The following is a 23,552-nucleotide window of genomic DNA, read 5'->3' as shown; positions in this document are numbered from 1 at the left end:
AGATACTTTGCACCTAGACTGTGTTAATACCAAGAATTTGCAGACTTAAAAATGTCTGTGTGACACGAGAAATATATCAATACCCAAAAATCCAGAATTACAAGCACAATGTACAGTATTTCTCCACTTACCTCTATGGGCAAGTGGCATTCACAATGACCATTAATGCAAGATGTCAGCAAGTAGGTCAGGACAAAGTTCTTACCATTGAACTAAGAAACAACCATGTGGTTGGAGATGTGTCAGATAGCCCTATTAACAACAAAGATTACCTGTAGAAAGGTAGAGCAAAGAATACTTGAACAGCACCTTCCCTAGTCACGAAGAGGAGGTCAGTCTCCATTTTGTATGGCAGCTTCTTAGACTAGTACCTTGTGTTTGTATTGCACAGTAGCAAGACACACAAGGTATTCTGCTGTAGAGAGTAAGACAGACTTCATGTATAATGCTTTCTTGGTCACATAAAGAGGAGTCTTGGGTAACTGCATCCCAAGAGTCCTCTACAAAGTCAGACAAGACTTGGACAAACTGTTTTCAACAGCCTCTGCATGACCAAAATGTATCCTTATGGCCTGAGAGGTTCACTGCTCACAGATTTGCTTCCAGATCCATGACCAAGTATTTGCTTTTAAGTGACCATTGGTTGAAAGACATACAGATGAGTACTGCAATGGCACTAAGTTTCCTGCTCAATAACCAGAGTATTTTGAGATTGTGTTTTTACACATCTCACTACCAGCCCACAATTTCTGAAGTGTTCAAAGTGGTGGAGACTGGCAAAGTCCATTAGTTATTTCTCTGACGGATGAGTAGATTCAGTCAGTAGATGTATTCAGCTCTTTTCTGCCCTCCATATAGAGATAAAGGACTCTCATGACACACGTATGCAGCAGAAGTACTGCTGATCATGAAGCATATTTGAAAGAATGCTATAATTAGGTGCCTAAAAGTTGGGTGTGGAGTTTTTTGGAATGAAATCTAAATAAATAACTGAGGTTAATCTGATTTTCATTAAAACTGTGAGTACCCCAAGCTACTATAAAGTCAGTGGAAACTAAGCATGCCTCAACAACATGTCTTATGAAAATCAGGTTAAGCTCTGCTTAAAAGCCGAATGGTAAGAATCTGCATTTGAAAATCTCAGCCCATATGTAATCTATGATCACAGCATGATTTTCATATTGAATCAGTGAGTTGGAAAATGCCTCATGGGCATGTGCATCTGAATGTCAAATTTAAGCATGAAATAGCTGCAAAATATGTAAATAATGCTTTTTAATTTTGTCCTGTTGTATCCAAAACTCTGGCCTGAATCGCATCCCAAGTAGGCAGCCTTTTACTGTGAGAAGTGTTTCTCCTCTAATGTCTCTCTCTACTCTTTTTAGTTGAAATTTCAAAGGAGGAACTAGACCAAGAAGATCCTTATCTGCATGATGGCTGCAGAGGTAAGTCAGGTGACTAGTCCTTTTAGCCAGCTCTTCTGTGATTATCTCCAATAAAGGTTAACTAAGCTTAGATCTAGCGATTAGCCCAAACCTTTTGCCTTGGCTAGCTAAGGGTAAAAAGAACAGAATGAAGATGCTTTTTAAGAAATAGTAGGCCATTATGTGATGCTTCAGTTGTTCGTAAAGGAAGGCATTGTCTGCCATGGTGACCAGCTGAAGCTAACCCAGCTGAAGCTTAGACTATACATTTAACTTTTATTTGACTTCTAGTTGATAGCACCTCAGATGTGTTATTCACTGAACCCATGGAATACTCTGGATTCTTCAGAATCAATGGAGTCTCTATTAAATATGTGCATTCTTTTATTCTCCTCTTGGAATGATCAGAGTGATTGGATATGAAGTGGAACTTGTTTCCTTTTGTGATGCATCACCTGAAAGGAAGAAAAGCAGCTAGTGTCCTCATTAGTCAGACTGTTCTGCCTCCTGGGAAGAATGTGTTGTTGGGATATTGTTCTGCTAAATATTCTGATTTACTGCTTGTCATGTGTGATTTACATGTCTATAAACTTACCATAGCAGTGATTTATTATTTTCTACAGGCATTTCAGAACTAAGTAATGTATTTCGGCTAAAATCAATTTAGTGGACTTCTATTCCAGTTGCGAGATGATTTACTGTGATGCATGTTGTATTGCTGTTGTACTTTAGAGAGGTTTAAAACATGTACTAAGGTCATTAGCCAAACACTGGCTCTAACCAAAAACCAACATGGGCTCTAAAAAAAAAACAAAACTGTCTCTAACCTCTGTCTCCAGCTGCTAGTTACAAGAGATCAAATTTAAAAAAAAAAAAAAAAGTTACATATTTTCCTAGCATTATTTCTTTATATAATCATTTGTTGAATTTGTCATTTAATCATATGTCTTCAGGAGATGGATTGGTGTGACTAATTACAAATCAGAGTTTCAGTCTGCAATATATTTTCTGATAAACTTGGCAAATTAAAATTACGTGTGATTTTTCCAGTCTTCACCAGGTGAAGCTTAAATTTCCTATGCAGTGAAACTTGCAACACTTTGCTCCAGAGTACCTTCCTGGTATATGAGGAAATAAATTCTGTTCTTCCAGCACTTCCATGATAGGTTTTACTTTGGCTGACAGGAGATCACATTATTAGCAGAGGTTCAGAAAACAGTAACTGTCCATCTCAACCTCAAAGTTATTGTTCCTTGTAATGTCATTGCCTTTGCCAGTACTATGTCTGAAGACCAAAATTTCTGTTTTGTATTAATGGCTCTGTTCTCAGTAGAAACTGTGGTAATTAAAAAAAAAAAACGTTTTTCTTTAATTCACTTGAAAGTTTTGGTTATAATAGCTGCATTTGCCCACATTGATAGTGCTTATCTCAAGCCTTTTGTTTAATGCCTATCCAGACGTTCTTCTGAAAAACAGAAAAGGATAGAATCTGTTTGTACTAAGAATATCAATATTCTTAAAACAAATAGTTGTAAGTATCTAACCCTTTCTCTATTGTAGGAATATTAAAAGCTTCTATTATTAATTTATTTCTGAATGAGATCAGAAAAAATGTTTTCTTCATGATGAGCCAAATTTTGGGTAAATTTCTTAGTCCTCTTTTTCTGTCACCAGAATAACCCCAGCTCTCTTCCATGTTCTTTCTGATTCCTGTACACAGTTCACTAGATCTTTAGTATCCCTGTAGTATGGTTTAAGTCTTTTATGTTCTCTAAACCTGTTGTCACCTACAATACTGTCTTTTCCCTTTCATGTTTCCTGCCTGCTGAATAGGAAAGAGGACATGCCGTAGCTAATTCAGGAGTTATGTTCTAATATTTATAAGCTGAAAATAAAGCCAAATGCAGCTAATAATGAAAATGTTTCATTAACTTGTGGTAATGCCTCTTCTATTCCCCATTGTATAGTAGTAATCATACAATGTTATAACTTATCAGCAAAATCTGAGGAGGTTTCTGAGCTCCTAACATTTTCCCTTCACATTCTAACAATGATGGGTTTATGAGCAACTGTTTAATTTACTTCCTCCTTGTATTCATTTTTAGTGCTGAAAAAAAAAATAATAAATTGCAAATGCTTCTAGAGATTAGCCCTTTCCTTCTTCTAATACCTGTGTATTTAGTTATTTGTTTTTTCTAAATAAATCAGCAACCATCCTGCAAATTTTTGATTTGTTTCAGTTCCTGTGAAGAGCCTCCTAATTTTATAAGACTTCTTAAAATTTCCAATTAGGTGGTGGTCCCTGCTCTCAGCAGTGCAGAGACACCGGATCCAGTTATGTCTGCTCCTGCTTTGTTGGGTATCAACTTCAACCAGATGGTGTCAACTGTGAAGGTAAAAGAACTAAAACCTTTACCTCAATAATCAACATCCTTATTTCAAAAGAGCAAGAATAGGTTAAAATTTAAAAAAAAAAAAAAATTAAAAAAATCCAGTCAGAAGAGATCAGAATATGTTTATATCAGCAATGAAAGGAGGTGAAATCTTAAAAAGAAGACATAGTAGATTTTTAGCTTTTCCTTCCGAGCAGAGCCAAAATAAAATACCTGTGTTCTATTTTAGTAGTAGATGATAACTGAGTAGTAGATAATAATTGATAAGACAGATGAAATAGAGTAAGATTCTTCAGCTTGTTGAGGACACAACTGACAAAAAGGTTGAAAGTTGTGTGGATCATTAGTGGCCTGAGAATAGTCAAGAGGGAAGAATTGTTCATTTTCCCCCAGAACAAAAAATACACGGGCATCAGATGAAGTGGGCTGGGATGGAGCTCATCACACTTGACTTCAGACGTAATGTGGACATCTGCTTCGAGCTAGTCAGCCAAGGCATTTTTTTTTTTTTTTTTTTTCTTCTCTGTTTAAGAGAAACAAGCACTTCCAGGGCATAGTTCATCTCACATATTTTGAGTAGTTATTCTAGGATGAAAAGTGTTACTCATCAGAAGTGCCTTTTTATCTCAGACTGAAAAGGGGGTCTAGGTAAGTAGCTGTGATATAAACTTCAGAATATAAAACAGATACTGATGATTGGTCAGATTAACACTAGCTTAGTGTGAAATATAAAAAGAAAAAACTTATATTTGACATGTGTGGATGCCAAATACTCTTCTGGGTTCAAGACAAAGGTGAAAAATTCACAAATGTCAGTAGCTAGAAAGTAGAAAGTTGCAGCCTGTGGCCTGAGGAGTCCTTAAGTTATACGTGGGTGAGATCCAAAGCAAGAGAAACATTTCTGAAAGTTTGCTGCATTCAATAAGTCACTATAGTTATATAATCATCTGCTACTAGACCCAGTCAGGTGATTGTTGGTCCTTTGCTCGCACTTGGTACAACTTCCTTCTGTTCTTAAGTACAGTGAATCAGTAGTTAGTCTTGTTAGTCAAAACATCTAACACTCTAAGAACAGAGAGGAGTAGCCACGTTTTGGGAGTGGGAGGACAAACCTATACCATTCTTTGTATCCTGATGCCCAAAATAATCAGTGGTTGGAGGTGTGCCCACAAACAGCCTTTGATCTCTGCTCTTGCCAGTAGTTTTGTGTTTTTTATTTACTCTTTTTTGTTCTTTCTTTCTCCATTCCCTATCCCCCCCTCCCTTTACATATTCCAGATATTAATGAGTGTATCACTGGTACACACAGCTGTGGGATTGGACAAACTTGTGTCAATACATTAGGATCCTTTCGCTGTCAGCGGGACACGAGCTGTGGAACTGGTTATGAACTAACTGATGACAGTCGTTGTAAAGGTATGTCCTGGACAGAGAAACTGAAATCTTCCAGATTTACATTTTAGAAAAGAAAAACAAAACAGAAAAACAAAACAAACAAACAAAAAAGCAAAAAAAAACAACAAACAAACAAACAAAAACAAAACACAAAAAACAGCAGCAACAACAACAAAACACACTACCAAAACAAACAAACATTAAACCATCATCATGTCTTGCTCTTTTTATGTTTTCAGAAATATGTGTGTAAGCCATAGTTATACAGGGGCACACAGACAGCTTTAGTTCTTCTGGGACAGTAGTTTTCCTCCTGTCACCTTGCAAATACCAAATACAGGCTGCCTGTGGACTATGGTAAGACTTCCAGAAGAAAGAACTATGTTTATTATACATTGGCAAGTTGTGCTATGTGACAAGAGCTGATCTGCAGGCTGAAGCAGATGATTTTGAAGAACCCACACTCACACTGTATGCATTTTTGAGGTGTTTACTTCTGGCTAGTTCTAGTCTTGTTTTAGGAACTGGTTGCTCTTAATGAGTGGCGTGCCAAAGTCCTGCTCCTGGCACATATCTGATGGTTTATTTTCATCTTAAAAAATCAAGTTTGCACATCTCTAAGTGCAAAGTGGTAAGTGAAATGACCAAGGCAGTTCAATTTTGAAAATGCTGAGGTAGATGCATAGATGCATCCTGGAAAAAAAAAAAAAAAAAAAAAAAAAAAAAAGAAGTAAGCCTTTGTCTTCAGTAGGATTAAATTCATTGCAATGAAGTTCACTTCTTAATCACAACATTCTTGAGGATATAAAAGTGAAAAAAGGTTAATACCAGTGCTGCCGAATACCTGTGTTTGAACACAAGGGTAATAGTCTTTTTTTTTTTTTTAACTAAATAAATTAATGATTTCATGTTGCATCTAGCTCAGAGTATGCTGTTACATGTATCCATAGCTGCACCTGACATGCTACCTTTGCAAAGATAAATTGGCAGCAAACACCATATGATGTAGAATTGGTTTCCACTACCAAAAGGTCTGTTCCCCCAGACCCTAGAATTGTTTAAAAACAGTCTGTAATTTCATTCAATTGAGTAAGTTAACTCAGACAAAATTCTGGGTAGGGTTTTACTTCACAGAGTGATTAATGATGAATAATAGATTGGAGGGGGAAAAAAAAAAGAAAAGAAAAAGCTGATAAATAATCTACAGCACAAAACCCCTAGAACATAGAGATGATGGTTTTTGAAAGTATTGTGGTCCAACTTTGCTGCCTTCGAAGTAAAATTCATGCTGATTTGAATGACATCAATTTTAGGCCCACAAATAGCTTACCAGCAAGTATCAACAATACTTTTCCGGTGGAAAAATGGGAATATAGTCATTAAATTATGAATGCCATTAGCTTTAGAAATTTCTTATCTGGATAAGATATGGTAGTGAAGTTAATTATTAACATTATGTCAATAATGATGAAAATAGAAAATTAATAATCTTCATGTATGATTTTTAAATGCCTTGCAAAATGACATGGAAAATATTTGTCTCATTACTGAGTTGTGCAGCATATAAAACCCTGCTGATTTAAAACAATTCTTTGTAACAATGTAAAACCCATACTAAACTTAAAGTAGGCCCCACAATCATTTTCTGAATCTTACAACCGCTAGGGATAAGCAGTTGTCTCTACTCTTGTTTCCATAGCATAGATGGGAAAGCCAAGGTATGCTATAGCTAGGAAGTTTCTGCATTTTAGAAGTTTCAGAAGATTTCTTCCCATTGTGAGGTAGTGAACATCAAATGTTAGTCACTAGCCACTGTGGACTAGGTTATGTTCATGAATGAAACCTTGTTAGCCCTTGTCTGCTTTGTCTGAATCATAATTATTCACAAATATTTATTTTCTGTAATGCAGTAGAATGGAATATTAAAGTGCACGTAAATCATATTTGTATGCATTTTAAAGCAGAATAATGCAAAGAGGCCTTTATATAGGTGAGGTTAAGTTTAAAATTAAAAATGCAGTTGGACACAATTAAGTCCTACTGACTTCAAAGATAAGCCCATGTATTAACACAGTGCTGAATCAAGACTGAACACTGCTGAACATGGTGCTTCAGATGCTTTATAGTCATTTTGAACCATTTAGTTATGAGAACTAAATGTCTAATAGCATAATAAACACATACATGCCTATATATGTTTTTACTGAGATTCTGTTTGAAGCAACAGTACAGGTTGATCCTGGATCACTGCATTGATATGCATGAAAATATGCTGAGGATTAATCTGTCTGACATTTTAAACTGTCTTATGTTTTAAATGTGATGAAAAAGTTTGTCAAACTCCTGCTAACATTTTTTTTTTTGTGATGTACCAGATATTGACGAATGTGAGACTGGTACTCATAACTGCCCCCCCGATTTTATCTGTCAGAATACTCCAGGATCTTTCCGTTGCCGACCCAAGTTACAGTGCATGAATGGGTTTATACAAGATGCGCTAGGCAACTGTATTGGTAAGACATACTCTTATCTCAGTGAATACTTAGTGATGCTTAGGAGTTAATCTGTAGTTTCACTGGGTGAGTTCTGAGCTTCTCAAGTCATTCTTCATGTATGTATGTATTGCTCTGCTGTCTTTTTTCTGCTTTTTTAAAGACAGGGTTGGTCACACAGGTAAGATTTACAGATGAAAGACCTCTAAATAAGACTTAAATACTAGCTACCTATTTTTAATGAGATTTGGGCACTTAGCTGCATTTTAACATTTTCCTTAAGTCTTCAGAGCTTTTATCTGAAACAAAATCTGGTAAAAGTGGTATGTTTTAATCTTCCTCTATTCAAAAAGTTTTAGTTAAATCTTAGTATAAAAAACTGTAAATTATGATTTCCTCTGTAACATACTTCATTGATATTAGTACGAAGAGGGTCTAAAGATATGTAGGTCTTTCTAGACCTATCACCTTTAGCTGCTGTGGTTTATGAAGAATATTACTATGTATGAGAATGAGGGACTAATTATCATACACTGTGGAGAGGAGTTTTATTTTAAAGACTGCGTAGGACGTGTTGTGCTAATGTCTTGTTTCCAAGACTCCTGTCAAGTTATTCTGAGGCTCCTAAAAAACAGAGTTAAAACCTTTCAGTAAATATGTTAGAATTACTGGTTTCCAGCATACTCTAAATGGAATTGTCTAATGTGACCTACAAATCTGTCAGTTATTCCCTTGGGTAGTGTTTTCAAGTCTTAACTTAACTTTAATATCCTCACAGCGGCATGGTGTGTTTTGGGCTTGTGGAACTGGCTGAGCAGCTGCAGCTGCCAATTCTAGCTCATTGTCAGCCCCACATTCTCCTGACCATATTGTACTCTGTAGTGCCAAAATCTGATCCTGGAAACACTGAGGCTGAAAATAAAATTGTAAAAATTTTGCAAACAAGATGAAGGGATCTGGTTGTTGTGTACAATAAACCCTTTGAAGACACTTACATGCCATAGCCAACACTAGATCCACAGCTGTAGAAGTTACAATGTCTGCACTGACAGTAAATCCGCAGCAATTTGCAGCGATAATGGTTATGTCCCCTAATATGAACTTGCTCAAAATAATTAGCAAAACAAATTCACAAGCTGATTTAACAAACTGTGAATAAAATGCTGCCTTATATGGTGTCGAGGGGGAAATAGTATGAAAGCTTTACTGTCTTTTCAACAAAGCAATTCTTTGCTTTTTATTGTAGCAACTGGAAAGCAGTAGCTCTTTGACAGCAGTACCACTGTGAAAAGTAATGGTCATGCACTAGTGAAATAAGGAGGAAAACTTGAGGCAGGGAAGAAGTAGGCACGTGAAACTGGATATTGCTGAAGGTTTTGAGATGCAGGTCCATACATTCACAAGCAGTGACTGTTCCTACAGACTGTCAGGTCTTAGATATATTAACATTTCCAGTTGTCGCAGGGTGTTTTGGTAGTGGCAAAAAGTTTCAGAGTTAGGAATAAGTGGCACCTATAGCCACTTATTCCTAACTCTGAAACTCCTTCTCTCCGAGCTAATAGCACATTGCTAACCCTGGATAACAGTGAGTTTCTTACCTTCTTGATTAGATAAACTGTACCATATCATACTCTCATACTCTGATATAGCTTAGTCTCATCTCATTACATATTCTGAGGTTTTACTTTTAATTTTTTATTCTTCTGTGTGTGTATGATGTCCAGTTTGTAAAAACAAAAAAACCATATATTTCATGGATGGTAGAGGGATGCATAGTGAATACACACATACGCATGCACACAAAAAGAGCTGTTCAAGTTCTTAAATGTTTACATGAGATGAGGTAAGGTATTCATGGTGAATACCTGTGAGAAGTAGTTTTTCTCTGTAAAAATGCAGACAACTGCTACCTATACGACTTACTACATCTTACTTGCTGTAATCCTCACACATAGACTGTAACGTAACTGGTTGAGCTGGTAAACTGAATTCTTCATCATCTCTTTGTAAATCTCAGGGGGGGATGACTTGTAAAGGCCTTTAAACAAAGACAAATTCTACAGCCAATTTCCTAAGCTTTTGAATGGGATCTGGGCCTTTTGTACCTCTCCTAGTCTTCACCCCAGAGGCGTAATATTGTTGAAGCTAAATGACACAAATGTTTGTGGTCCTGTGAGCAGAGCTTTTCAAACCACGAGGGATGTAAGAAAAGCATCTTACCTGAAACATCATTAGACAGCAGATTGTTACATTGACTTCCTGTACTCTTGCAGATATCAATGAATGCCTGAGTACCAACATGCCATGTCCAGCTGGGCAGATATGCATTAACACTGATGGCTCATACACCTGCCAGCGAATCTCACCCAGCTGTGGCCGAGGGTATCATCTTAATGAAGATGGAACAAGATGTGTAGGTAAGTAACAGTTCTGAAGGAAAAAAAAAATGTTTTAAGAAAATGAACCACGTGTGTTTACTGGTTTCTTGGGCTCTGCCTAATTTTCTCATGTTCCCAGAATCAGTTCTTGATCCTGTTCTTTCATTCATGGCAGTCACAGAAAGTGAAGAGTAACAAAGATCCTCTCTGTCCTTCAAATTACTCGTAAAACACTAAGAAAAACAGAAGTGACAATTGCCTCCCCTGAAAACGGCATTGTCTGTGACTATACCAGTATACTGGAACAATGCTGTGTAATCTAAAATCTCCCCAATAAATAGTTATAACGCAAGAATCACCTGCCACATAATGTCTCTCAGAAGACGTTCAAATAAGGTTGAAAGGCAGATATGCCTTGGGCTGGCATTTAACTAAGGTATCTGTTGCAAAGAGAGGTATTTTGCCTGCATTTTTAATTACTGTAAACATTTATCAAAGCACAACTGACTGTGGTCTTCCAACATCTTATTTTAGGTGAAGAAATAGGTTCCATAAATATTGAATATCCACAATAAAATGGTTTTTCACCTAATTTCATCCAAAGATTATCTGATTTCTCGATTTCCTGTTTTTTTTTTTTTCTTCCCAAGTCCCATCAAGATTTACAGCACATGTATGAGAGATACCTCATTCTGTAAGAATTTTACATTTAGAATTTTGCAATTAGTACTCTGATCTTGTTGAAGCTAGGTGCTAGATCCAAGTCTCACTTTCTGTTTCAAAAGTTCACAATTACCACTAAAGAAAGCCCATAAAACACTTGTAAGGCAGCAAGAATTTATACTTTATTTTACAGATAGAAGGGACACACAAATGTGCATCTGAACTAAGAGAGCGTGTTGCTCTTCTCTCGACTTGCATCCTCATAAGTGTACTTACATTTCCTTTTTTATAGATGTGGATGAATGCTTATCTTCCAATCAGCCATGTGGCGAAGGACATGTTTGTATAAATGCCCCAGGCAATTATCGCTGTGAGTGCAAATCTGGCTATTCTTTTGATGTCATCAGTAGAACTTGTGTTGGTAAGTTGTACCTATCAACTTACGTAAATCCAACCATGACATTTTAAAAAATGAGCCTGCGTAAAGAACATTATGGCTTTCTGCATAACCTTTCATCTGAATGTAAAATTGACTACTGTATTATTTGTATAAATCTAATACCATACTAAAGACATGCTGATACTTCAAAGGAAGCTGAATTAGTATTGTCAACATGTTATCTGTTATCCTACTAAAAGGTAAGATTATGAGAGTGCATGTAATTGTTTTCTGTGACTTTTTTTTTGTAGGCACCTACAGCAAAACATTCCTTTGGAAGATCAAAGTGACTTTCTTCTTTATATTGTCTAATTCAGTTATACACAAGGGTACTTCTTAAATGAGCATTTTGGGTAAATCCTTCCCTCTCTAATTTTAAATCTGGAAAACAAAAATAAAACTCAAAACCGTGGTCCTGTCCAGAGTACTGCTTCAAGGAAGCCAGCCAATATATAGATCTCTGTATGTTTATCATTGCAGATATCAATGAATGCAGACGTTATCCAGGCCGTCTTTGTGCTCACAAGTGTGAGAATACTCCTGGTTCCTACTACTGCACTTGTACCATGGGATTCAAACTTTCAACTGATGGCAGGTCATGTGAAGGTATGGCTATATGCGTAAGGTATATAGTATGAGATGTAGCTTGTCACCGTTTAGCTATTCCTGTTTGATTTTAGTTCATAAGACTGCTCTGAATTGGTACAAGAAATCAACCCAATGTTGTCCCTTTGATAGCATGAATGCTGCTATGAATAATCAAGACTGCTGTAGTCCACAGTTCCAATATTTTGTCCTTTGGCTGGATCACAGAGAGGTGTATGTGTCTGTATTTACTGCATTTTCAAGTGATGTGACTAGATCAGATTCAAGAGTTTCACAACCAGCTTTGCTGATATCCAAATATAAAGATGCAGGTGTGGTCCTAATGACTCCCTCCAAGTCACACACCTTGAAGGACAGTGGGAAATAATAGCACACAGTAACCTATACTACCAGACCCTCTTGAGAATAATACACCCAAAGCCCATTATTTCCTGTTTACTCAGTAATATGTAAACCATCCTTTTTTAATTATTAAAGAAAAAAAAATAATCAAACTTTTACCTCAGTCCTGTAACAGGAGTGACAAATACAGCAAGAAATTGAGGTTTCAGATGTATAATTTTGCATTTCAGATTTAAATGAGTGTGAGAGCAGCCCCTGTAGTCAAGAGTGTGCCAATGTGTATGGCTCCTATCAGTGTTACTGCCGCCGTGGCTTTCAACTTAGTGACATAGATGGGATTTCATGTGAAGGTAAGAACTGTCTTTGCAGATAAAGGATTCAAGCATTTTCAGTTCACACCATGACATACATAAATAGTTTAATAGACTCTTAATAGATGCATTTTAACATTTGATTCTGTTTGTTATTTTCCTGTGAAACTATGAAACTGTACTTAATAAAAGTCTCCCACCCATGCCTTTGTCTAGAAATAACTCTGCTTGATTGTATGGTGTCAGCTTTGCTGTTTACACAGAACTGTAACTTCACATACTTTCCTAACTGGTCAGAAATGTGCCTTCAAAATTGATATATTTTTTTTTTTTTTTACTGAGCAACTAGCACGATTTCTTGTCTTCAGCAAGTGAACATACAAACGTGTTTGTGTGTTTCATATGTAATATACAATATTATTACATGGTATTTTATATATCCTTCTTTTGTGGCTGGTTATGAATTAATGTGTATGTAGGTTTTGATCAAGTAGTAGTAGAATGTGGGTGTGACCCAGTGGACAAGATCTTGAAATTCAGCTTAGATATCTTGGACTTAATATGCAGTAAGAGCTTGGGCAAAACATCACCATTTCCTTTTTATTAAAACAGGAACAATACTATTCCTCTCTGTCCCATTAGTAAAGTACTACAATAAGATGTCACTGTATTTACAGTGTTATTACACATTTATAAGACAAAAGCAGACTGTCTCTTAAGCCCTTCGATTGCTTTTAATTTTCTTCACACCTCATTTATTCCTGACAACCTTCATTAGATAGTTGTGGCCCTAATCAGCAATTGTTTTTGTTTTCCACTAGTTAGAATCACAAAATAGTGTTTCAACCTTGCAGCATGAACACCATATATGTTCACTTAGTAAAATGCCATGCAGACATAGTAAATTAGTGGTGTTTTCCTCTTGCAGATATTGATGAATGTGCTTTACCTACTGGAGGTCATATCTGTTCCTTTCGATGTATTAATATTCCTGGGAGCTTTCAGTGTACTTGTCCCTCCACCGGTTACAGGTTGGCACCCAATGCACGAAACTGCCAAGGTACATTCAAAGGCTTCAGGGAGATGTAACAGGATTGTGGGCTTCTAAAGAGTTCTAGAAAGGTTTTGTATTTATAGTCCTGCAGCACTAAAAGTAAAACAGTCAGTAACAGCTTGAAATCTGGAGGGACCAATTTTTTTATAATAAATAACGGGATCCAATAGAAGTTTCTTTTACAGCCTATAGAATGAAGTTATGTTTTATACTGCTCTTAAAGAATTTGAGCAAACTCGATGAAGATTCCCACTGTTAAATGATATGAATTAGTTTATCTGTCAAAAGGAAATATCATAAAGCTGTAGACATTTCAGCAAATATTTAAATCTTGCCCACTTAGTGGCACTGCTGTTCTTCCTTTTCTTGTTCTTGTGTGTTGGTTGGGTTATTTTTCTTCCTTTTGCTCTCCTGCTTTCCTTAATCCTGTAATAATGTTTAATTGCACCCCATATTCTCTAGTACCTAATGTGATATTTTCATCATACGGCACCTGCAAGTAGAGGAAAAGCATGTGTTTAACCCACTCACCTTTTTTCATTTGGCAGATATTGATGAGTGTGTTGCAGAAACCCACAACTGCTCTTTCAATGAGACCTGCTTTAATATCCAAGGGGGCTTTCGCTGTCTGTCTTTGGAATGTCCAGAAAATTACCGCAAGTCTGGAGATACGTAAGTACTTTCTTTTCAAGGTACATTGTGTTTTTTTTGGTGGCATATTCTCCTCACACTGCTGACTGAACAGATTCTGGCAAATACATACTTTACTGGTTAGGCCTACCCCAAGTTTTGCACACATAGGTCTGGTCCTTTTCTCATGGTCCTATCTCAGTCTAAAAAAAAAAGGTATTCCCTTAAGAAGATGCCATGTGTCAATAGTTTGCATTATAATGTTCTCTAGAAGCATATGTTGATGTTCTCTCTCTGGCTACCTTGCAACCAGCCTGTTAGGAGGATTACATTCAGCTTCAAAATTCTGACTTTTCTGTCACACTCAGCCTTTGCTACCTATTATACTCCAGTGGTAGAATTACCTCTTATGTTGGCTCTTAACCTAGGTCAGAGAAAGCTATTCTGGTCTTGAAAATACAAGACACAAATATGGGAGGAGGGGTAGCTGGTAGCTCATTTACACCCATCCTGTGGTGCTGGCAATGCTAGCTAGAAGCTGTTTCAAAATTTTGGTGGCATGGCTGATGCAGATGGCCACTTTTCCACCTGCCCTATGGCTTTAAGGCCACCCTGTACTCCTGTACTCTCTGTATATCTCATACCCAGGTAAGTGTATGCATCAGGTCGAGAGGAAAGCTGATAAATGACACTGGTTACCAGCTTACTATTTTGCTCTTCACAATCAGTGTTCATATACCCACTATCTCTGTACCTTCTCTGTAGAATGAAGCTGGTGCTTCCAGCTTCCTCAGAGGGACTTTGTGAGGGTTGATTAGTTTCAATTTAAACCTTAAGCTGTAAAATGACAAGTAAGTGGTATAGCAAATGCATTTGATCAGAATGCTGCAGAGGGATTTCATAGTATAAAAACAAATATTTATAAAATACGCTTTTGAGATGCATCAATAGTAAGTAAATTTTAAGTTATGTTGGTCACATCAGTAAACAAGAAGTGCCTCATGATGCAGAAGTTTATTTTTAATATCATGTGTTATTTGTATCTATCTTAATTCAAAAACAACAACAACAAAACAAACAACAACAACAAAAAAAGCACACCTCATTTGCAATGGACCACAAAGCAGAATTAGCAGATTTTTATTCTTATGGACATCCTAGAGTTGAAAAAATTCATTTTATAAAATAGCTGTAAACACATATTCCATTTCATCTTCTTTCTTTTCTATATTTTTATGGATGTATTGAAAGTAATGGCTATTTGAGATGTTAGGGATTTTGTTTGGAAGTAATAGAATGTCTGAATTGTTTTTCTGTCTGGGTTGTTGCAGCTCTGTAATGGCTTACTCTGCCTAACTCAGATTCATAGGGAGAGATTCTTCTGATGTGCTAGGGCTATAATTAGGCTGTGAATCAGAAACAAATCCTGTAGCTGCCCAGTAAAGTTATAATTATTTTAAGTCTTTGAGTGATTATCTTGGATTTATTAGGCTTTCACCTCTTGACAGCTTCAGACAAAGTTACTAAATATATTGTCAAAAATGAACTTGCATAAACCAAAGAGAATACAAGTTAATTATCTGTATTGCAAAATGTCCAAATTAGTTCAATGGGCAGATAGGTACTCTCCTACTTAGCCAGTTATTATTATACCAGCATGCCAATATCAGGGTGTGTGTCTTGGGTTACCTTGTTCCCAGTAGGGAACACTTTCTTAAGATTGTTCTTTAGTGCCCTTTCTAATCCAAATTAATTTAAATATTCTTGTATAATTTTTGGTATATATAAGCCATCATAACTGATAGCTAGCATATCTTTGTTAGCCCTTGCATGATAATGACATTAAATCACTTTTTCAACTAAACTTGTGCCAGGATTCTAAAATTAAAATATCTGGCTACTTATATCATCCTATCTATTAGAAATACTGGTTTCTTCTCTTTTTTATTCAAAACACATTCCAGTTTCACCAGCTTGGCCTATCATAAGAAAAACAACACGTTTTCTATGCCCATCAAGTTAACATGCCATAGAACTTTTGACCCAATACTCCAAATTTTCTTTGGAATAGCTATAATATAATAAGACTTGTATTGGTAATACAAGTTTGTTCATTATTTTTCCTTAGAATTCTTATGTATGGGCAACCACTCTCAGTGATCCAGAAACTTATTTACCTAATAACTTTAAAGCAGAGATTTTTGCATGGTGGTTGTAGCAGAGGTGATTGTCATTAGATGAAGTAATTGCAGGATTGTCAGATGCTATAGGCTGAAAGCTCAGAACAGCTTACAGTTATTCTCAGCTTCATGAGTCCTGTGTAAGCATTCTCAACGACCAGCAAAGTGCCTGGCATGGTCTGGTCCTTAATGTAATAATTTTATTGATGGTCTAAACTATTTTGCTTAAATTGTGTATATATATATATACATATATATATATATTTTTCTCATAAGCCTATGGGCTTGGTATTTTTCCAAGGATAATTATGATTTACAGCTACTCACAATAGGACTGCACTGCCCTTGCCAAACACTTTTTGTTATCAAATTGGATAACAAATAAAATCTCTTTTTGTGAAACTGAAGTCAAACATTTTTAATATTTAAGCCAAGAAAAGTAGTAGAGAAGATAAAGAGCAGTTATGGCGGTGTGTCAGAAATGTATGCTGCATTGAGCTAGATTTGGAAATACTTTTGTATTTTAGACATGCCTGCATGCTGTTAATGTTGCCTGTTGCTTCTCATTATTAGAACCTGTTTTTAACTGCTTAGAATTTTGCCAAAACATAACCAGTGTCTGAAATTGTACATGCCAGGTGTCTAATTCAGGCTCAAGTTTTGGTAAATTTCTGCCACTGCTGTGTTCACTCATTTTCAAGAACAAGGGTAGGAAGGAATACATTGGTTTGTGCGTTTAAGAAATTTCATTGATTAATTAATTTATTTTTTCATTGAAGAGTTTGCTGTCAGATTTTGGAGCAGAAATCTGAAATTTGTTAGGGGATTACTTTTGCACTTTTTGTCATCCTTACCAAAAACGTGTGAAACTTTTAAAGTTAAAAATTTTTGCAAAATTGCAGCTAGCTCTTTTTCATAAACCTTATAAAAGAGGACCTGGATGGGTAATTACCCATGTGTGTCAAGGGAGTGTCAGGACTTCCTGGAGCATTTCTGAAAGGTATTTAACTTCTGCTTAAAGTCCTTCAGTGATAAGGATTTCATAGCCTCTGTGGCAATCTGTGTTTGATTATCCTTCTCAGTGCAATTTAATTCCTCTTGTCAGTAGAGATGTCTTCCTATTTTACCAGCAAAAAATCCTCTTCTGATTTAGCAGACATGAGCCTCTTAAAGGAGTCTAAATTGTGCATGCACCAACTTCACAGACTGTCTGAGCACATTCCCACAAATGGCCAGGAAAGAAGCCTGATCTCTGTAATGTTAGCTACTACCAGTCCTGGACCTGGCATTGCAGACCCTGACAGTCCCAGAGCCTCTTACTTTTGTGCTTTTAAAGATAACCCAGACTTCATGAAAGGTCTTTCTAGTGTAGAGAGAAGAACCAACTCTGTAAGAAGGAAAGGCATCCTTAGGGCGGAGACTGAACGTAGGGAGAGAGATCTGAAGGTGCGAGCAAGTGAGGAAAGTGATCTGGGAGATGCTTGAGGGGGTGGAAAGTAAAATTGTATAAAAAAATCAGAGAGAAAGATGAAATAAACTGTGGAAATCAGTGCAGGATATGATGGGGGAAAGGGTCAGGACCTTTCTGGTAAAGGGTGATTAATGCCAGGTTTGGATGAAGACCATCAGAGCAAGGAATAGTTTGGGGTAGCTGCACAGATACTAAGGAAACAAGTATGTTTTGGGACCAGGACTGTGAGACTGAAATTGAGAGGAACAAGTGTCAGCCAGGAGAACATGGAGCAGGAAGAGGATTGGCACATTATTGAAGATCCTGATGCCAAAAGTTTGATTGAGCAGGAAGGGCAGTAAGCAAGGAAGGAGCCCAGCTGGGAAAAATGAATGAATCAAGGATCACAGAATCATATAACGGTTATGGTTGGAAGGGACCTCAGGAGGTCATGTGGTCCATACATCCCTGCCAGGGCATAGGATAGCACATAAATGCTCAATGCTGAGGGCAAAATGGAGATGGGTCTGTGTCTTCTATGGCTTAAAGCTCTTTGAAAGTTTTTGGCTCCAGATAGGAGGAACATGCAGAGTATATATCCACACTATCAAGGGAATGCCTTTGTAGTGGAGTATATTGTAGGTGGTGCAGAAAATCGTTCCAGCTCTGGAAATCTGCAGGATTGAATTTCAGAAATGTGTAGTGTACAGTTTGGTAATCATACTTGGTTTGTCATTCAGCAAGTTGAGATGGTTTCCCTGTATAAAGTAAATTACAAAACCATAGATCCTGGAAAAAAAAAAAAAAAAAAAAAAAAAAGTTCTTTTCCCTTCAATGTATAAGAAAGTGTTGTAAACCATTCAACTTCTTTTGGCAAAATTGAATGAATTGCCTCTGTACCATGTGAAAACCAGGCACAGAAATTAACAGGAGGGAAGAATATTTTCTGTTAAATGTATTCATTCTCTAAGATAATATATTTTTTTGTTTTAATAGTTTAATTTTCCTTTATGAGTAATCAGTATTTGGTATGTAAAATTCAATCTATTAGTGATTTCTTGAAGCCAGTATTTCAGCCAAGTAAAAAACAAAACAAAACTTAAAACTGAATAGTTGAGCTAAATAGCAGTAAGCTAAAATAATCAGGAATTAATTCAGGAATAAGCATTCAAAAGCATTATACACTTATTTTTCTAACCCATGCTTTTCATTGCAGAGATCTGCTGAGATGCGTCTAAAGCCCCCTCACTGCCAAGCGGTGTGCATTTCTCTGGCAGCATCACTCCAGCCCTCCCCTTCTCCCACAGGTTCCCCTGTGCTTGTGGCCACAACGACGCATTGTGGTGGCCAGGCACAGTGGCTGCATGGCCACTTCATCCATCATGAGACGCCACAGAGCTGCAGTGGCACCCAGGGTCTTGGGCTACTCATTCGTTACCAGTCACCTGCTGAATTCCCCTACTGTATGATTTTCTTCTTTCCACTGGTAGCATTTAAATAAGGTCTAGAGAGTACACCGTGATTTAAACGCTCTTTACCTCCTTTACGGTGCATGACTCCAGAATGAACTCTGGCAATAATATTTGTTATCTCTTCTTTGTGGTTATTTGATGGAACACTTAGCACACATTAACTAAACCCATAGTGAAGTGAGCAATGTGTAGTGAATAAGATAAAAGATGATGAATTTTGAATAATTCTTACTCCTAACCACAGGCACATCTGTCTCCACAAATAACTTTCTGAATCAGCAGAATGTCCTTTTCCAAATCTTAGGAAGCTGAGAGATTTGAGGGTTTTTTGGTTTAAAAAAAAAAAATCTGGTTATTAAACATGTTTTACTTTTATAAATGAATTGAGTCATGGCATTTTTATGAACATATCTGTGCTTCCAAAAAGATTACATGGAGAAAACATTTTCAGCTAAGATATTAATTGTGTTGGCTTGCTTCATGATTTCAACAAAACCAAGTAGCTTCATTATTTCGACAAAAGTAAGGAGTTCTCTCTAGGGGAGTTAGTGATTACATTTCAGAAAAGAATGCAGAACTCACTATGCCTGAAAATATTTCAGGAGTATCCACTTAATTAAACTAAAATAGACTTAATTAGATGACCATCCTGTGAAGACTTGTGTGTGATCTTTACACACATGAATAAAATTAAGAATGCATTAAAGTCTTCAAAGCATTGCTTTGTACTTTGGGTTTGCAAGTGGTGTTAGAAGAGAGCATAAAACACAAAATGCATTAACTGAAGAACTGAGGTTGCTTTTAACTACTCTTTTTGAAAATGATTATTTCGCATATAATTTTGATACCAGCTACTCTTGTTAGGAGCTCAACTTAATGTGATAAAATAAAATAAATGAAATGGGCAGTCAGATTTCTTACCACACTGTGAGGTAATAAGAAGCAAACCATACCTTCATGCTGGAGCATTTCACTGTGAAGAAATTAGTAAATAGGTTAGGTTCCAAAATCTCAGCCTGTAGATTGAATATGGGTTCAGAGACTCTTTTTAGAGTCTCTCCCAGAGACTGGATTCAGAGACTCTTGTAGACACTTTTAATGGATTCACAGCTGCTCATGAGGCAAATTTGGAGCTAAATGCCTTACCTGATCATCCCCAAATTTTGCAGAGTCAACATTCAGCTCAAGTTGTCATGTCTACCTCCACTTCCATGCGTCTGTCTGAGGCTGTTCAGATACCAATTTGAATGTGGTGAATTGAGCATATCTTTAATCCTAACTTCATGTAATCTTTCCTTTTATGCAAATTTGTAACCACTTCTCAAACCCACCAGGTAGCATGTTGTGTCAGATCCTGACACATGTGGTAAACGTGTCACATGTAAACGTGGTAACACCTTACTATGTTGGTAAACTACAATGTTTTTTATTAGCTGTGACATAAATATGGCATATACAGGTATGCGCATGATACAAGACAAACTTCTCTCAGAAACAGAAAGGGATGAGATTGCTCTCTTTATATAGATCAGGATTTCCAGTGCTGACATTGGGACTAAATTCATTGTTCAGTTTTGGCCTTCATAGTTGGTCTTTTCAGTTCTCTGGACTTGTTGCTGGAATACGGTGCTTAGTGATAAGGAAAGGAAACAGCCATTAGCAGACCACAGTTTTCTCACTCACCAGCATCATTCCTGTGATTTGAGCCTGTGTAAGAGTGGACTGAGTGTGTAGGACATGCTAGACACATCAGGCTGTAGCATCTTTTTTCAGTTCTTGTTTAGATGAGTGTTATGTCAGTTCTCTTCATGTAGCAGAAAAATACTCTGCTACATGAGAAGAAGGAAGATTTGTTTTTAAAGCAAATAAACCTGAATATACAGGCAGTGTTGGAAACAAGGTTTATGTTCCTCTGGATGCTGTCAGATGATGAATGTACATAGTGCAATATCCATATTGTCTCTTCTCTCAGAAATACCAATTCCTTCTAACCCTACACTATGTATTTCAGAATACTTTGCTCAGTTTTAAAATCAACTCTAAAACGACATCCCAACTAGGACACAGTGAACTCAATAATCACTTAAGATCTTAGGATCTTTTGAACACATGTCCAGTCAACAAGAGAATAAAACTTAACAACAAAAAACCTGATGTTCTCCTGGGGAAGAGCTTAGCTGTTCAAATGCAGTTAAACTCACCAGTGCGGTGCCAGACTCAATCCATCTGTGCGTGCAAAGAAAGAGAACACCTGACACACTTCTGAAAGTGGCAACCCTCCTCCAAAAGCACCGACTGCAGACAAGTTCACCGCTATTTAATAAATGTCCATTTGCTATGTTACTGAGATGCCAGGCTGAAGAATGGATACAGTATGCAAGTCAACATATCTTTTCCCATCCCCACTGCCCTTGCTATCCTGTCACGCTTGCTAAATGTACGCTAACCTTCCTCTTGTCTTGTGTTCTCACTTTTCTTGCAGTCGCTGTGAGCGCTTGCCTTGTAATGAAAATAAGGAGTGCCAGAGCCTGCCTCTGAGAATAACCTACTATCACCTCTCTTTTCCTACCAACATTCAAGTACCTACCGACATTTTCCGCATGGGCCCTTCCAATGCTGTCCCTGGGGATAAAATACTGCTGTCCATCATCAGCGGGAACCAGGAGGGTTTTTTCACCACAAAAAAAGTGAACAACCACAGTGGTATTGTGGTCATGCAGCGGCAAATCACAGAGCCCAGAGACCTTCTTCTGACAATTCAAATGCAACTTACCCGCCATGGAACTATCAACACATTTATTGCCAAACTTTTTGTCTTTGTCTCTGCACAGATTTGATCCTTAACTTTGAGGCATAAGTTGCTACATTTTCTCTTTTGAGAGTAGCTTTTTTTCCCTCCAATTTTAATAAAGTTTTAGTTCATCTATTGCATGCTGCTCTTGCATTTTATTTGCCATCATCATTACAGTTTTCCACCTTCCCCCATCACTGAACATCTCAGTTTTGGGAGATTCTTGTGTGTACTGAGCATCATTATAAAAAGCAGAAGTAGGTATCCAAGAGGTTATTATCTGAATATATTGAGGACTGAAATTACTAATTTGATTTACACAATAGTGGAGTTGGTCTCATCTGATAATACACAGCTGCATATGTTTAGGACTAAATTTTCAAAACATGGTAGATACATAATTTACTGAGACATCATTAGAGAGTTTCATCACATTTGTGGCAAACGCATTTTTTGAAAATCAAAGTCTATCAAAATGTCATAACTTAGGTCTTTGGCATCTCAGAGATGCACCAGTGCACAAGTTGCTCTGAAAATGTGGAACCAGATTCTCAAGTTGCACCAGTTACATTGCTGCTGTGTTACGGCCAGTGAGCCTGTGCTGATTTACACCAGGTGCAAATTGCACTTCTACCTTCTGAGGATGATATCAAAGAGAATCTTTTTTGTAAAATTTGTTTTAGAGATTTTTTCATCTTCTTTTCTGTGACATTTCCATGGAATTGTACAGCTAACCATGGCAAAATAACAATGGACTCCTAACAACACCCAGTTAGTAGCAGAGAGCTCCTGTCTATTTCACAGGCTGAAAATTGTCTACAGGAATATTTGAATAAGATGTTGGTCTCATAACACTTTTGTCTCTCCAACTTCTATATCAAACATAAATATGCAACTATAAAGACTTCACCTGTCAAAGAAGCAGGCCTTAAAGGTCAGCTAGAATTCCAATATCCAAATCTTTCTTCTCTTACTTCTATGACGTCAAGAACAATGTAGACTGTACAACTGGAATTTCTTTGGAATTACTCTGTTTCACAAGCTGGAAGAGGACTTACTGTACTCTTTAGTCCTTGTATTGATAAATATTTAAAGCTCAGTTGCAGAGGTATGATCTACAAATTAGTGCTCTTTGACACCATCCTGGGCTCAGACATCTCTGTTCTACACAGGCAGAACAGTCAGTCCGCAGATGAATGAGGAATAATCTGTGTGAAAATTAATATTAAAAACACCTGCCTATGTGAATACAGACAGCACTGGCAAGGTTCAAGGTTAGAAACTGGGAGCCTTCTAAACCAAGATCACAAATCTTAGTCACCTGAACACAATTATTTTATTAGCTGTAAGCTGTGGGCTCTTGGGCTCATTGTGAGCCAAGGACTACACTAGGACATGATTGCAGCACTCTGCCAGAGTATTACATGTTCCCTAAGGCAAAGTTTATCCTAGCTGGCTGACAGGAGTTCAAGTCCCATGAGGAATGCCACTGTTTAATGAGTCTGTTGATGCATACTCACAAAGCTGCCAGT

The 23,552-nt window shown here is 37.1% G+C and overlaps 1 protein-coding gene across 7 annotated transcripts in view; it reads left to right on the top strand.

Annotated features, from left to right (window-relative positions):
- FBLN1 (fibulin 1) overlaps nucleotides 1-23,552 on the top strand; it is an 87,316-nt gene that overhangs the window by 36,265 nt on the left and 27,499 nt on the right. For 3 of the 7 annotated variants that reach the window (XM_027451833.3, XM_027452045.3, XM_072041232.1), the window contains 11 exons: nucleotides 1,386-1,445; nucleotides 2,985-3,065; nucleotides 3,717-3,818; nucleotides 5,096-5,233; nucleotides 7,588-7,725; nucleotides 9,978-10,121; nucleotides 11,038-11,166; nucleotides 11,665-11,790; nucleotides 12,363-12,482; nucleotides 13,372-13,503; nucleotides 14,046-14,169. In XM_027451833.3, the coding sequence (XP_027307634.1) occupies nucleotides 1,386-1,445; nucleotides 2,985-3,065; nucleotides 3,717-3,818; nucleotides 5,096-5,233; nucleotides 7,588-7,725; nucleotides 9,978-10,121; nucleotides 11,038-11,166; nucleotides 11,665-11,790; nucleotides 12,363-12,482; nucleotides 13,372-13,503; nucleotides 14,046-14,169 (1,294 nt within the window). Of the gene's footprint in view, nucleotides 1-1,385; nucleotides 1,446-2,984; nucleotides 3,066-3,716; nucleotides 3,819-5,095; nucleotides 5,234-7,587; nucleotides 7,726-9,977; nucleotides 10,122-11,037; nucleotides 11,167-11,664; nucleotides 11,791-12,362; nucleotides 12,483-13,371; nucleotides 13,504-14,045; nucleotides 14,170-18,973; nucleotides 19,597-21,711; nucleotides 22,161-23,552 lie in introns of those variants that run through there. The other 4 variants (XM_027451884.3, XM_027452110.3, XM_027451982.3 and 1 more) reach the window with 4 other exon arrangements.

This window comes from Anas platyrhynchos, chromosome 1 (assembly GCF_047663525.1).
Source record: "Anas platyrhynchos isolate ZD024472 breed Pekin duck chromosome 1, IASCAAS_PekinDuck_T2T, whole genome shotgun sequence".
NCBI classification, from domain to species: domain Eukaryota; kingdom Metazoa; phylum Chordata; class Aves; order Anseriformes; family Anatidae; genus Anas; species Anas platyrhynchos.
The sequence above is the reverse complement of the archived record's forward strand: the minus strand, read 5'-3'. Positions and strand labels throughout refer to the sequence as shown.